General features: G+C 44.0%; 1 protein-coding gene across 2 annotated transcripts in view; it reads right to left on the bottom strand.

The window, feature by feature from the left end:
• Nucleotides 1-17,362, bottom strand: part of prkcbb (protein kinase C, beta b) — a 155,254-nt gene that overhangs the window by 89,701 nt on the left and 48,191 nt on the right. For both annotated transcript variants that reach the window (XM_090194502.1, XM_090194503.1), the window contains exons 6-7: nucleotides 5,357-5,513; nucleotides 4,419-4,553 (exon numbers count right to left, since the gene is read on the bottom strand). In XM_090194502.1, the coding sequence (XP_090050628.1) occupies nucleotides 4,419-4,553; nucleotides 5,357-5,513 (292 nt within the window). The remainder of the gene's footprint in view (nucleotides 1-4,418; nucleotides 4,554-5,356; nucleotides 5,514-17,362) is intronic.

The following is a 17,362-nucleotide window of genomic DNA, read 5'->3' as shown; positions in this document are numbered from 1 at the left end:
ACTAGGCTACAGTACTAGACTACAGTACTAGACTAACTAGACTACAGTACAAGACTACAGTACTAGACTACAGTACTAGACTAACTAGACTAGCTAGACTAACTAGACTACAGTACTAGACTAACTAGACTACAGTACTAGACTAACTAGACTACAGTACTAGACTAACTAGACTACAGTACCAGACTACAGTACTAGACTACAGTACTAGACTAACTAGACTAGCTAGACTAACTAGACTACAGTACTAGACTAACTAGACTACAGTACTAGACTAACTAGACTACAGTACTAGACTACAGTACTAGACTACAGTACTAGACTAACTAGACTACAGTACTAGGCTACAGTACTGGACTACAGTACCAGACTACAGTACTAGACTACAGTACCAGACTACAGTACTAGACTACAGTACTAGACTAACTAGACTACAGTACTAGACTAACTAGACTACAGTACTAGACTATAGTACTAGACTAACTAGACTACAGTACTTGATTAACTAGACTACAGTACTAGACTAACTAGACTACAGTACTAGACTACAGTACTAGACTACAGTACTAGACTAACTAGACTACAGTACTAGGCTATAGTACTGGACTACAGTACCAGACTACAGTACTAGACTAACTAGACTACAGTACTAGACTAACTAGACTACAGTACTAGACTACAGTACTAGACTACAGTACTAGACTAGCTAGACAACAGTACTAGACTACAGTACTAGACTACAGTACTAGACTAACTAGACTACAGCACTAGGCTACAGTACTAGACTACAGTACTAGACTAACTAGACTACAGTACTAGGCTACAGTACTGGACTACAGTACCAGACTACAGTACTAGACTAACTAGACTACAGTACTAGACTAACTAGACTACAGTACTAGACTACAGTACTAGACTACAGTACTAGACTAACTAGACAACAGTACTAGACTACAGTACTAGACTACAGTACTAGACTAACTAGACTACAGTACTAGGCTACAGTACTAGACTACAGTACTAGACTAACTAGACTACAGTACTAGACTACAGTACTAGACTACAGTACTAGACTAACTAGACTACAGTACTAGGCTACAGTACTAGACTACAGTACTAGACTAACTAGACTACAGTACTAGGCTACAGTACTAGACTACAGTACTAGACTAACTAGACTACAGTACTAGACTACAGTACTAGACCACAGTACTAGACTAACTAGACTACAGTACTAGACTAACTAGACTACAGTACTAGGCTACAGTACTAGACTACAGTACTAGACTAACTAGACTACAGTACTAGACTACAGTACTAGACTACAGTACTAGACTACAGTACTGGACTACAGTACTAGACTAACTAGACTACAGTACTAGACTACAGTACTAGACTACAGTACTAGACTACAGTACTGGACTACAGTACTAGACTAACTAGACTACAGTACTAGACTACAGTACTAGGCTACAGTACTAGACTACAGTACTAGACTACAGTACTAGACTAACTAGACTACAGTACTAGACTAACTAGACTACAGTACTAGACTACAGTACTAGGCTACAGTACTAGACTACAGTACTAGACTACAGTACTAGACTACAGTACTGGACTACAGTACTAGACTACAGTACTAGACTAACTAGACTACAGTACTAGACTACAGTACTGGACTACAGTACTAGACTACAGTACTAGACTAACTAGACTACAGTACTAGACTACAGTACTAGACTACAGTACTAGACCACAGTACCAGACTAACTAGACTACAGTACTAGACTAACTAGACCACAGTACTAGACTAACTAGACTACAGTACTAGACTAACTAGACTACAGTACTAGACTACAGTACTAGACTACAGTACTAGACTACAGTACTGGACTACAGTACTAGACTAACTAGACTACAGTACTAGACTACAGTACTAGACTAACTAGACTACAGTACTAGACTACAGTACTAGACTAACTAGACTACAGTACTAGACTACAGTACTAGACTAACTAGACTACAGTACTAGACTACAGTACTAGACTACAGTACTAGACTAACTAGACTACAGTACTAGACTACAGTACTAGACTACAGTACTAGACTACAGTACCAGACTAACTAGACTACAGTACTAGACTACAGTACTAGACTAACTAGACTACAGTACTGGACTACAGTACTAGACTACAGTACTAGACTAACTAGACTACAGTACTAGACTAACTAGACTACAGTACTAGACTACAGTACTAGGCTACAGTACCAGACTACAGTACTAGACTACAGTACTAGACTACAGTACTAGACTAACTAGACTACAGTACTAGACTACAGTACTAGACTACAGTACTAGACTAACTAGACTACAGTACTAGACTACAGTACTAGACTACAGTACTAGACTAACTAGACTACAGTACTAGACTACAGTACTAGACTACAGTACTGGACTACAGTACTAGACTAACTAGACTACAGTACTAGACTACAGTACTAGACTAACTAGACTACAGTACTAGACTACAGTACTAGACTACAGTACTAGACTAACTAGACTACAGTACCAGACTAACTAGACTACAGTACCAGACTAACTAGACTACAGTACCAGACTACAGTACTAGACTACAGTACTAGACTACAGTACCAGACTAACTAGACTACAGTACCAGACTACAGTACTAGACTACAGTACCAGACTAACTAGACTACAGTACTAGACTACAGTACTAGACTACAGTACTAGACTACAGTACCAGACAAACTAGACTACAGTACTAGACTACAGTACCAGACTACAGTACTAGACTACAGTACTATACTAACTAGACTACAGTACTAGACTACAGTACTAGACTAACTAGACTACAGTACCAGACTACAGTACTAGACTAACTAGACTACAGTACTAGACTACAGTACTAGACTAACTAGACTACAGTACTAGACAAACTAGACTACAGTACTAGACTACAGTACTAGACTAACTAGACTACAGTACTAGACTACAGTACTAGACTACAGTACTATACTAACTAGACTACAGTACTAGACTACAGTACTAGACTAACTAGACTACAGTACCAGACTACAGTACTAGACTAACTAGACTACAGTACTAGACTACAGTACTAGACTAACTAGACTACAGTACTAGACTAACTAGACTACAGTACTAGACTAACTAGACTACAGTACTAGACTACAGTACCAGACTACAGTACTAGACTACAGTACCAGACTACAGTACTAGACTAGCTAGACTCACTAGACTACAGTACTAGACTAACTAGACTACAGTACTAGACTAACTAGACTACAGTACCAGACTAACTAGACTACAGTACTAGACTAACTAGACTACAGTACCAGACTAACTCGACTACAGGGTTGAACAGGTAACAGCAGAGCTAACACTACACCATACTGATGCAGAGACCCTCTCTTCCTCTCATTTACTCATCTATTTCCCCCTCTTCCTGTTATTAACTTGTTGTCTCTCTCTCTTGTGGTGTTGTGTTGTTGTTGTCCCGGTGAGTCTTCCCACTGCCAGAAGGCAGAGGGTTTTGTACCGCAGCACAGATGGAGTAGGAACATACACAATCTGATATTTAATGGCATTTTCTCCAGCTCCACCTCAAACGCTGGCATTTCATTAAAAACTCTCCACATGGTTGTGTCAGCGAAAATAGAGAGTGAGAGAGGGTGAGACAGAGACAGACAGAGAGAGAGAGAGAGAGAGAGAGAGAGATAGAGAGAGAGAGAGAGAGACAGAGAGAGAGAGAGAGAGAGAGAGAGAGACAGAGAGAGACAGAGAGAGAGAGAGACAGAGAGAGAGAGAGAGACAGTGAAAGGTAGGACCTTCCTCCTCCTCCTCCTCCTCCTCCTACTCCCTACATCCTTACCTCTCCCCTCCTCCCTACGTCCTTAACTCTCTCCTCTCTTCCTCCTCCTCCTCCCTACATCCTTACCTCTCTCCTCTCTTCCTTCTCCTCCCTACATCCTTACCTCTCTCCTCTCTTCCTCCTCCTCCCTCCATCCTTACCTCTCCCCTCCCCCTCCACTCCCTCCCTCAACCTTTCCCTCCCTCCCTCCCTCCCTCCCTCCCTCCACCTTTCCTTCCCTCCTCCCTCTACCCTTCCCTACCCCTTCCTCCCTCTACCCCTCCCTCTCTCCCTCCCTCCACCTTTCCTTCCCTCCTCCCTCTACCCCTCCCCCTTCCTCCTTCTACCCCTCCCACTACCCCTCCCCCCTCTACCCTTCCCCCTCCCTCCCTCCACCTTTCCCTCCGTCTACCCCTCCCTCCCTCTACGACTCCCTCTACCCCTCCCCCCTCCCTCCCTCTACCCCTCCCTCTACCCCTCCTTCTACCCCTCCCCCCTCCCTCCTTCTACCCCTCCTCTCCATCTCACCATCCGTCCACTCCTTGTTTCTGGAGTTCTGAGATGCCGAAGGACAGCGCTCCCATGAAGTCGTTCCTGCTAGTCATATCCCAGTCCCAGATCTCCACCGACAGACGACGGTCCTTATCAGAATCCTTCAGGGGACTATAGACCAGGGAGGAGAGGGAGGAGGGAGGTGGGGAGGGGAAGTGAGGAGAAGGGGGAGGGAGAAGGAGATGGGGAAGGAGAGGGAGGGAGGGAGGGAGGGAGGGAGGGAGGGAGGGAGGGAGGGAGGGAGGGAGGGAGGGAGGGAGGGAGGGAGGGAGGAAAGGGGAAGAGGTAGGGAGGGATGGAGGGAGGGAGAAGGAGAAGGGTAGTGAGGAGAAGGGGAGGGAGGGAGGGAGGGAGGGAGGGAGGGAGGGAGGGAGGGAGGGAGGGAGGGAGGGAGGGAGGGAGGGAGGGAGGGAGGGAGGGAGGGAGAAGGAGAAGGGTAGTGAGGAGAAGGGGAGGGAGGGAGTAGAGAACACTCATTAAGTCATCTTCCAGTCATTTAGTTTAGAACTGTCTCTCGGAAGTGGAAGATCTTGTGTTGTAAAAAATATCCTCAATGTGAAGGTTTCATACCTCTTTACCAAAGATAGTGTAAAGTTCAGAGGCCCTCTTTAACAAAGATAGTGTAAAGTTCAGAAGCCTCTTTAACAAAGATAGTGTAAAGTTCAGAAGCCTCTTTAACAAAGATAGTGTAAAGTTCAGAAGCCTCTTTAACAAAGATAGTGTAAAGTTCAGAGGCCCTCTTTAACAAAGATAGTGTAACATTCAGAAGCCTCTTTAACAAAGATAGTGTAAAGTTCAGAGCCTCTTTAACAAAGATAGTGTAAAGTTCAGAGGCCCTCTTTAACAAAGATAGTGTAACATTCAGAAGCCTCTTTAACAAAGATAGTGTAAAATGTAGTGTCAACTGAACATACAATTTGAAAGTTTCGTTCCAGGTAGGGTTGAGGTTTCCCTTGATGGTCTTGGTCTTCTGCTTGGTGTCACTCTTGGGGTCGGGGATGAGTTTGAGCTTCACGTAGGGGTCAGACAGACCGTTTGGATCCATGGGCACCAGGTTACAGGCTTCATGGACTGGAGAGGAGAGGAGAGGAGAGGAGAGGAGAGGAGAGGAGAGGAGAGGAGAGGAGAGGAGAGGAGAGGAGAGGAGAGGAGAGGAAGGAGGGAGAGAGACAATAGGTTAGGAGCATCCTGGACTAGAGAGATTAGCTTAATCGGGTGTATTAGGAGCAAAACCCTGCACAGCCAGGAGGGTTGACCAGACATGATGTAAGGAGGTCAGGGTTCACCAGACCTGATGTAAGGAGGTCAGGGTTCACCAGACCTGATGTAAGGAGGTCAGGGTTCACCAGCCCTGATGCAAGGAGGTCAGGGTTCACCAGACCTGATGTAAGGAGGTCAGGGTTCACCAGACCTGATGTAAGGAGGTCAGGGTTCACCAGACCTGATGTAAGGAGGTCAGGGTTCACCAGACCAGCATGTGACAGATATAATTAGTTTGATTTAATTTGACCATTAATTGATTATTTATCAGTCTTATGGAGGTAGAAGCTGTTGTTCTGAGAGCTCAATGGTGCAACGTTTTGAGGAACTCAGGGCCCGGTGCCAAATTCATTCAGCCTCCTGAGGGGGAAGAGGCGCTACCGTTCCCTCTTCACGACTGTCTGGGTTTGTGTGGACCTTATTTAACTAGGCCTCTTTAGTAGTCCGTCATTATAAATAAGAATTTGTTCTTATCTGACCTAGTGTCTGGCCATGCAGTCGTGAGTGAACAGGGAGTACCGGAGGGGACTGAGCACGCACCCCTGAGGGGCCCCCGGGTTTAGGATAAGCATGGCAGATGTGTTGTTGCCTACACTCACCACCTGGGGGGCGGCCCGTCAGGAAGTCCAGGATCCAGTTGCAGAGGGAGGTGTTTAGTTCCCGGGTTTTTAGATTAGTGATTAGCTTTGAGGCCACTATGATGTTGAACGCTGAGCTGTAGTCAATGAACAGCATTCTCACATAGGTGTTCCTTTTGTCCAGGTGGGAAAGGGCAGTGTGGAGCGCAATAGAGATTGCATCATCTGTGGATCTGCTAGGGGGCGGTATGCGAATTGGAGTGGATCTAGGGGTTTCTGGGATGATTTTGGTTGGTGATGTGGTGTGTCAAAACTAGCCTTTCAAAGCACTTCATGGTGACAGGTGTCACGGGACGGTAGACACACTTTCAAAGCACTTCATGGTGACAGGTGTCACGGGACGGTAGACACACGGGGCTGTAGACATTTAGATGGGTTACCTTGGAGCTCTTGGGTACAGGGTGACAGGTGTGAGGGGCTACGGGACGGTAGACACACGGGGCTGTAGTCATTTGGGTACAGGGTGACAATGGTGGTCAGCTTGACACATGTTGGGATGACAGACGGAGACAAGGAACAGACTGTCTGTGAAGACACTTGGCAGGCAGGCAGGCAGACAGGCAGACAGACAGACAGACACACACACACACAAATAGAGACATACACACACAAATAGAGACACACACACACAGAGGGAGAGAAATCACTTATGTTAGCATTAGAAGCTATTTGTGAATAATGAATGTTGATCATGTGTGTGTGTGTGTGTGTGTGTGTGTGTGTGTGTGTGTGTGTGTGTGTGTCTGTCAGTGTGTGTGTGTGTATGTCAGTGTGTGTGTGTGTGTGTGTGTGTGTGTGTGTGTGTGTGTGTGTGTGTGTGTGTGTGTTGGACCAAAATCATGAAGATGCCTTGCACCAGATGCATTATGGGACTAGATGTGTCTGTGTTACCTACAACTGACCATCTACATCACCATACTGCATTATGGGTCTAGATGTTACCTACAACTGACCATCTACATCACCACACTGCATTATGGGTCTAGATGTTACCTACAACTGACCATCTACATCACCACACTGCATTATAGGTCTAGATGTTACCTACAACTGACCATCTACATCACCACACTGCATTATGGGTCTAGATGTTACCTACAACTGACCATCTACATCACCACACTGCATTATGGGTCTAGATGTTACTATGCTACCTACAACTGACCATCTACATCACCACACTGCATTATGGGTCTAGATGTTACCTACAACTGACCATCTACATCACCACACTGCATTATGGGTCTAGATGTTACCTACAACTGACCATCTACATCACCACACTGCATTATGGGTCTAGATGTTGCCTACAACTGACCATCTACATCTCCACACTGCATTATGGGTATAAATGTTACCTACAACTGACCATCTACATAACCACACTGCATTATGGGTCTAGATGTTCTCTACAACTGACCATCTACATCACCACACTGCATTATGGGTCTAGATGTTCTCTACAACTGACCATCTACATCACCACACTGCATTATGGGTCTAGATGTTCTCTACAACTGACCATCTACATCACCACACTGCATTATGGGTCTAGATGTTACCTACAACTGACCATCTACATCACCACACTGCATTATGGGTCTAGATGTTACCTACAACTGACCATCTACATAACCACACTGCATTATGGGTCTAGATGTTACCTACAACTGACCATCTACATCTCTACAACTGCATTATGGGTCTAGATGTTACCTACAACTGACCATCTACATAACCACACTGCATTATGGGTCTAGATGTTACCTACAACTGACCATCTACATCACCATACTGCATTATGGGTCTAGATGTTCCCTACAACTGACCATCTACATCACCACACTGCATTATGGGTCTAGATGTTACCTACAACTGACCATCTACATCACCACACTGCATTATGGGTCTAGATGTTACCTACAACTGACCATCTACATCTCTACAACTGCATTATGGGTCTAGATGTTACCTACAACTGACCATCTACATCACCACACTGCATTATGGGTCTAGATGTTACCTACAACTGACCATCTACATCACCACACTGCATTATGGGTCTAGAAGTTACTGTGTTCCCTACAACTGACCATCTACATCACCACACTGCATTATGGGTCTAGATGTTCTCTACAACTGACCATCTACATCACCACACTGCATTATGGGTCTAGATGTTCTCTACAACTGACCATCTACATCACCACACTGCATTATGGGTCTAGAAGTTACTGTGTTCTCTACAACTGACCATCTACATAACCACAATGCATTATGGGTCTAGATGTTACCTACAACTGACCATCTACATCACCACACTGCATTATGGGTCTAGATGTTACCTACAACTGACCATCTACATCACCACACTGCATTATGGGTCTAGATGTTACTGTGTTACCTACAACTGACCATCTACATCACCACACTGCATTATGGGTCTAGATGTTACCTACAACTGACCATCTACATCTCCACACTGCATTATGGGTCTAGATGTTACCTACAACTGACCATCTACATCTCTACCACTATATTATGGGTCTAGATGTTACTGTGTTCCCTACAACTGACCATCTACATCACCACACTGCATTATGGGTCTAGATGTTACCTACAACTGACCATCTACATAACCACACTGCATTATGGGTCTAGATGTTACCTACAACTGACCATCTACATCTCTACAACTGCATTATGGGTCTAGATGTTACCTACAACTGACCATCTACATAACCACACTGCATTATGGGTCTAGATGTTACCTACAACTGACCATCTACATCACCATACTGCATTATGGGTCTAGATGTTCCCTACAACTGACCATCTACATCACCACACTGCATTATGGGTCTAGATGTTACCTACAACTGACCATCTACATCACCACACTGCATTATGGGTCTAGATGTTACCTACAACTGACCATCTACATCTCTACAACTGCATTATGGGTCTAGATGTTACCTACAACTGACCATCTACATCACCACACTGCATTATGGGTCTAGATGTTACCTACAACTGACCATCTACATCACCACACTGCATTATGGGTCTAGAAGTTACTGTGTTCCCTACAACTGACCATCTACATCACCACACTGCATTATGGGTCTAGATGTTCTCTACAACTGACCATCTACATCACCACACTGCATTATGGGTCTAGATGTTCTCTACAACTGACCATCTACATCACCACACTGCATTATGGGTCTAGAAGTTACTGTGTTCTCTACAACTGACCATCTACATAACCACACTGCATTATGGGTCTAGATGTTACCTACAACTGACCATCTACATCACCACACTGCATTATGGGTCTAGATGTTACCTACAACTGACCATCTACATCACCACACTGCATTATGGGTCTAGATGTTACTGTGTTACCTACAACTGACCATCTACATCACCACACTGCATTATGGGTCTAGATGTTACCTACAACTGACCATCTACATCTCCACACTGCATTATGGGTCTAGATGTTACCTACAACTGACCATCTACATCTCTACCACTATATTATGGGTCTAGATGTTACTGTGTTCCCTACAACTGACCATCTACATCACCACACTGCATTATGGGTCTAGATGTTACCTACAACTGACCATCTACATAACCACACTGCATTATGGGTCCAGATGTTACCTATAACTGACCATCTACATAACCACACTGCATTATGGGTCTAGATGTTACCTACAACTGACCATCTACATCACCACACCGCATTATGGGTCTAGATGTTACTGTGTTCCCTACATCTGACCATCTACATCACCATACTGCATTATGGGTCTAGATGTTACTGTGTTACCTACATCTGACCATCTACATCACCACACTGCATTATGGGTCTAGATGTTACCTACAACTGACCAGCTACATCTCTACAACTGCATTATGGGTCTAGAAGTTACCTACAACTGACCATCTACATCACCACACTGCATTATGGGTCTAGATGTTACCTACAACTGACCATCTACATCTCTACCACTGCATTATGGGTCTAGATGTTACCTACAACTGACCATCTACATCACCACACTGCATTATGGGTCTAGATGTTACTGTGTTCCCTACAACTGACCATCTACATCACCACACTGCATTATGGGTCCAGATGTTACTGTGTTCCCTACAACTGACCATCTACATCACCACACTGCATTATGGGTCTAGATGTTACCTACAACTGACCATCTACATCACCACACTGCATTATGGGTCTAGATGTTACCTACAACTGACCATCTACATCTCCACACTGCATTATGGGTCTAGATGTTCCCTACAACTGACCATCTACATCACCACACTGCATTATGGGTCTAGATGTTACCTACAACTGACCATCTACATCACCACACTGCATTATGGGTCCAGATGTTACCTATATCTGACCATCTACATCCCCACACTGCATTATGGGTCTAGATGATACTGTGTTCCCTACAACTGACCATCTACATCACCACACTGCATTATGGGTCTAGATGTTACCTACAACTGACCATCTACATCACCACACTGCATTATGGGTCTAGATGTTACCTACAACTGACCATCTACATCACCACACTGCATTATGGGTCTAGATGTTACCTACAACTGACCATCTACATCTCCACACTGCATTATGGGTCTAGATGTTACCTACAACTGACCATCTACATCACCACACTGCATTATGGGTCTAGATGTTACCTACAACTGACCATCTACATCACCACACTGCATTATGGGTCCAGATGTTACTGTGTTCCCTACAACTGACCATCTACATCACCACACTGCATTATGGGTCTAGATGTTGCCTACAACTGACCATCTACATCACCACACTGCATTATGGGTCTAGATGTTTCTGCGTAGCTACATTTGACCATCTACATCACCACACTGCATTATGGGTCTAGATGTTTCTGCGTAGCTACATTTGACCATCTACATCACCACACTGCATTATGGGTCCAGATGTTACCTATAACTGACCATCTACATCACCACACCGCATTATGGGTCTAGATGTTACTGTGTTCCCTACATCTGACCATCTACATCACCATACTGCATTATGGGTCTAGATGTTACTGTGTTACCTACATCTGACCATCTACATCACCACACTGCATTATGGGTCTAGATGTTACCTACAACTGACCAGCTACATCTCTACAACTGCATTATGGGTCTAGAAGTTACCTACAACTGACCATCTACATCACCACACTGCATTATGGGTCTAGATGTTACCTACAACTGACCATCTACATCTCTACCACTGCATTATGGGTCTAGATGTTACCTACAACTGACCATCTACATCACCACACTGCATTATGGGTCTAGATGTTACTGTGTTCCCTACAACTGACCATCTACATCACCACACTGCATTATGGGTCCAGATGTTACTGTGTTCCCTACAACTGACCATCTACATCACCACACTGCATTATGGGTCTAGATGTTACCTACAACTGACCATCTACATCACCACACTGCATTATGGGTCTAGATGTTACCTACAACTGACCATCTACATCTCCACACTGCATTATGGGTCTAGATGTTCCCTACAACTGACCATCTACATCACCACACTGCATTATGGGTCTAGATGTTACCTACAACTGACCATCTACATCACCACACTGCATTATGGGTCCAGATGTTACCTATATCTGACCATCTACATCCCCACACTGCATTATGGGTCTAGATGTTACTGTGTTCCCTACAACTGACCATCTACATCACCACACTGCATTATGGGTCTAGATGTTACCTACAACTGACCATCTACATCACCACACTGCATTATGGGTCTAGATGTTACCTACAACTGACCATCTACATCTCCACACTGCATTATGGGTCTAGATGTTACCTACAACTGACCATCTACATCACCACACTGCATTATGGGTCTAGATGTTACCTACAACTGACCATCTACATCACCACACTGCATTATGGGTCTAGATGTTGCCTACAACTGACCATCTACATCACCACACTGCATTATGGGTCTAGATGTTACTGTGTTACTACAACTGACCATCTACATCTCCACACTGCATTATGGGTCTAGATGTTACCTACAACTGACCATCTACATCACCACACTGCATTATGGGTCTAGATGTTACCTACAACTGACCATCTACATCACCACACTGCATTATGGGTCTAGATGTTGCCTACAACTGACCATCTACATCACCACACTGCATTATGGGTCTAGATGTTACTGTGTTACTACAACTGACCAGCTACATCACCACACTGCATTATGGGTCTAGATGTTACCTACAACTGACCATCTACATCACCACACTGCATTATGGGTCTAGATGTTACCTACAACTGACCATCTACATCACCACACTGCATTATGGGTCTAGATGTTACCTACAACTGACCATCTACATCTCCACACTGCATTATGGGTCCAGATGTTACTGTGTTCCCTACAACTGACCATCTACATCACCACACTGCATTATGGGTCTAGATGTTACCTACAACTGACCATCTACATCACCACACTGCATTATGGGTCTAGATGTTCCCTACAACTGACCATCTACATCTCCACACTGCATTATGGGTCTAGATGTTACTGTGTTACCTACAACTGACCATCTACATCACCACACTGCATTATGGGTCTAGATGTTACCTACAACTGACCATCTACATCACCACACTGCATTATGGGTCTAGATGTTACCTACAACTGACCATCTACATCACCACACTGCATTATGGGTCTAGATGTTACTGTGTTACCTACAACTGACCATCTACATCACCACACTGCATTATGGGTCTAGATGTTACTGTGTTACTACAACTGACCAGCTACATCACCACACTGCATTATGGGTCTAGATGTTACCTACAACTGACCATCTACATCACCACACTGCATTATGGGTCTAGATGTTACCTACAACTGACCATCTACATCACCACACTGCATTATGGGTCTAGATGTTACCTACAACTGACCATCTACATCTCCACACTGCATTATGGGTCCAGATGTTACTGTGTTCCCTACAACTGACCATCTACATCACCACACTGCATTATGGGTCTAGATGTTACTGTGTTACCTACAACTGACCATCTACATCACCACACTGCATTATGGGTCTAGATGTTACCTACAACTGACCATCTACATCACCACACTGCATTATGGGTCTAGATGTTCCCTACAACTGACCATCTACATCACCACACTGCATTATGGGTCTAGATGTTACTGTGTTACCTACAACTGACCATCTACATCACCACACTGCATTATGGGTCTAGATGTTACCTACAACTGACCATCTACATCTCCACACTGCATTATGGGTCCAGGTGTTACTGTGTTCCCTACAACTGACCATCTACATCACCACACTGCATTATGGGTCTAGATGTTACTGTGTTACCTACAACTGACCATCTACATCACCACACTGCATTATGGGTCTAGATGTTACCTACAACTGACCATCTACATCACCACACTGCATTATGGGTCTAGATGTTCCCTACAACTGACCATCTACATCACCACACTGCATTATGGGTCTAGATGTTACTGTGTTACCTACAACTGACCATCTACATCACCACACTGCATTATGGGTCTAGATGTTACCTACAACTGACCATCTACATCACCACACTGCATTATGGGTCTAGATGTTACCTACAACTGACCATCTACATCACCACACTGCATTATGGGTCTAGATGTTACTGTGTTACCTACAACTGACCATCTACATAACCACACTGCATTATGGGTCTAGATGTTACCTACAACTGACCATCTACATCACCACACTGCATTATGGGTCTAGATGTTACCTACAACTGACCATCTACATCACCACACTGCATTATGGGTCTAGATGTTACCTACAACTGACCATCTACATCACCACACTGCATTATGGGTCTAGATGTTACCTACAACTGACCATCTACATCTCCACACTGCATTATGGGTCTAGATGTTGCCTACAACTGACCATCTACATCTCCACACTGCATTATGGGTCTAGATGTTACCTACAACTGACCATCTACATCACCACACTGCATTATGGGTCTAGATGTTACCTACAACTGACCATCTACATAACCACACTGCATTATGGGTCCAGATGTTACTGTGTTCCCTACAACTGACCATCTACATCACCACACTGCATTATGGGTCTAGATGTTGCCTACAACTGACCATCTACATCACCACACTGCATTATGGGTCTAGATGTTTCTGCGTAGCTACAACTGACCATCTACATAACCACACTGCATTATGGGTCTAGATGTTACCTACAACTGACCATCTACATCACCACACTGCATTATGGGTCTAGATGTTACCTACAACTGACCATCTACATCACCACACTGCATTATGGGTCTAGATGTTACTGTGTTACCTACAACTGACCATCTACATAACCACACTGCATTATGGGTCTAGATGTTACCTACAACTGACCATCTACATCACCACACTGCATTATGGGTCTAGATGTTACCTACAACTGACCATCTACATCACCACACTGCATTATGTGTCTAGATGTTACCTACAACTGACCATCTACATCACCACACTGCATTATGGGTCTAGATGTTACCTACAACTGACCATCTACATCTCCACACTGCATTATGGGTCTAGATGTTGCCTACAACTGACCATCTACATCTCCACACTGCATTATGGGTCTAGATGTTACCTACAACTGACCATCTACATCACCACACTGCATTATGGGTCTAGATGTTACCTACAACTGACCATCTACATAACCACACTGCATTATGGGTCCAGATGTTACTGTGTTCCCTACAACTGACCATCTACATCACCACACTGCATTATGGGTCTAGATGTTGCCTACAACTGACCATCTACATCACCACACTGCATTATGGGTCTAGATGTTTCTGCGTAGCTACATTTGACCATCTACATCACCACACTGCATTATGGGTCTAGATGTTTCTGCGTAGCTACATTTGACCATCTACATCACCACACTGCATTATGGGTCTAGATGTTTCTGCGTAGCTACATTTGACCATCTACATCACCACACTGCATTATGGGTCTAGATGTTTCTGCGTAGCTACATTTGACCATCTACATCACCACACTGCATTATGGGTCTAGATGTTTCTGCGTAGCTACATTTGACCATCTACATCACCACACTGCATTATGGGTCCAGATGTTTCTGCGTAGCTACATTTGACCATCTACATCTCTACCACTGCATTATGGGTCTAGATGTTTCTGCGTAGCTACATTTGACCATCTACATCACCACACTGCATTATGGGTCTAGATCTTTCTGCGTAGCTACATTTGACCATCTACATCTCTACCACTGCATTATGGGTCTAGATGTTTCTGCGTAGCTACATTTGACCATCTACATCACCACACTGCATTATGGGTCTAGATGTTTCTGCGTAGCTACATTTGACCATCTATCACAAAATCGTCATCCACATCAAAATGAGTCCCAAACGGCACCCTTTTCCCTACATAAGGCAACTGGGGATGTATTCATTAGTGCACACCGTAGCTAAATGTTTTTGCAACATAAACAACGGTTTGTTATTGGAAAAGTGCAGGTAATCCATCCCAGTTTTGGGTCTAGAGTTTTTTTTGTCAGTTTTAGGTGTCAAATGAACATGACCGCGGTTCTTTATCCAACAGAAAGAGATTTATACTAGCGGACATTCTAACAGGCAGCGTTACTACAGGTGTCAGATCTTAATTTGATCGCCCTGTTTGCAGGAGATCTGGAGGACATTTTAAACATGTAGTTGCGTGGTTTATTAAAAAGGCTTCTGAATTTCACACTTGATTGTCCCCCCTGTATCAACCACCTAAAAAAATATATATAAATTAAATTCAATCCACATAATAATTCCCATTTCCTTTTGCTGCAGGAATATTTTCCTTGCTGTAGCAAACTGGCTCAAATACGGCTCCTGCATCTGTACTTGTTCTACTGTGTTAAAACAAGCTGATGATGGAACAACACTGCCCCCATGTGGACAGAACAGTCATTTCTAGATTCAAGTTTTAATGTCAAATGCACAAGTACAGTGAAATGCTCTTCTTTCAAACTCAAAACTCAACAATTAATATGTGTTTCCAACATTAGGGCTGTTTTCCTTAATAAAGAAGTTAAATCCACTTTGTGTTTTGTTTCCTTGCCACGATACTGGCAAGTATTGAGATACTGGAGATGAAAGGAGATGATTTTGGACGTCAGAAAACTGCAGAGGGAGCACTCCCCACATCGACGGGACAGCAGTGGAGAAGGTGGAAAGCTTCAAGTTCCTCGGCGTACACATCACTGACAAGCTGAAATGGTTCACCCACACAGACAGTGTGGTGAAGAAGGCGCAACAGCGCCTCTTCAACCTCAGGAGACTGAAGAAATTGGGCTTGGCACCGATGTCACAGGAAGGCCATAAAGATCATCAAGGACAACAACCACCCGAGCCACTGCCTGTTCACCCCGCTATCATCCAGAAGGCGAGGTCAGTACAGGTGCATCATCACCACCCGAGCCACTGCCTGTTCACCCCGCTATCATCCAGAAGGCGAGGTCAGTACAGGTGCATCAAAGCAGGGACCCGAGAGACTGAAAAACAGCTTCTATCTCAAGGCCATCAGACTGTTAAATGTGCACATACCCTACATTACTCATCTCATATGTATATACTGTACTCTATACCATCTACTGCATCTTGCCATCTTGATGTAATGTATCACTAGCCACTTTAACTATGCCACTTTGTTTACATACTCACCTCATATGTATATACTGTACTCGATACCATCTACTGCATCTTGCCTATGCTGCTCTGTACCATCACTCATTCATATATTTGTATGTACATATTTATGTACATATTCTTATTCATTCCTTTACACTT

Source organism: Oncorhynchus mykiss, chromosome 13, assembly GCF_057628025.1.
Source record: "Oncorhynchus mykiss isolate SJ-2025 chromosome 13, ASM5762802v1, whole genome shotgun sequence".
Classification (NCBI taxonomy): Eukaryota; Metazoa; Chordata; class Actinopteri; order Salmoniformes; family Salmonidae; genus Oncorhynchus; species Oncorhynchus mykiss.
The sequence above is the reverse complement of the archived record's forward strand: the minus strand, read 5'-3'. Positions and strand labels throughout refer to the sequence as shown.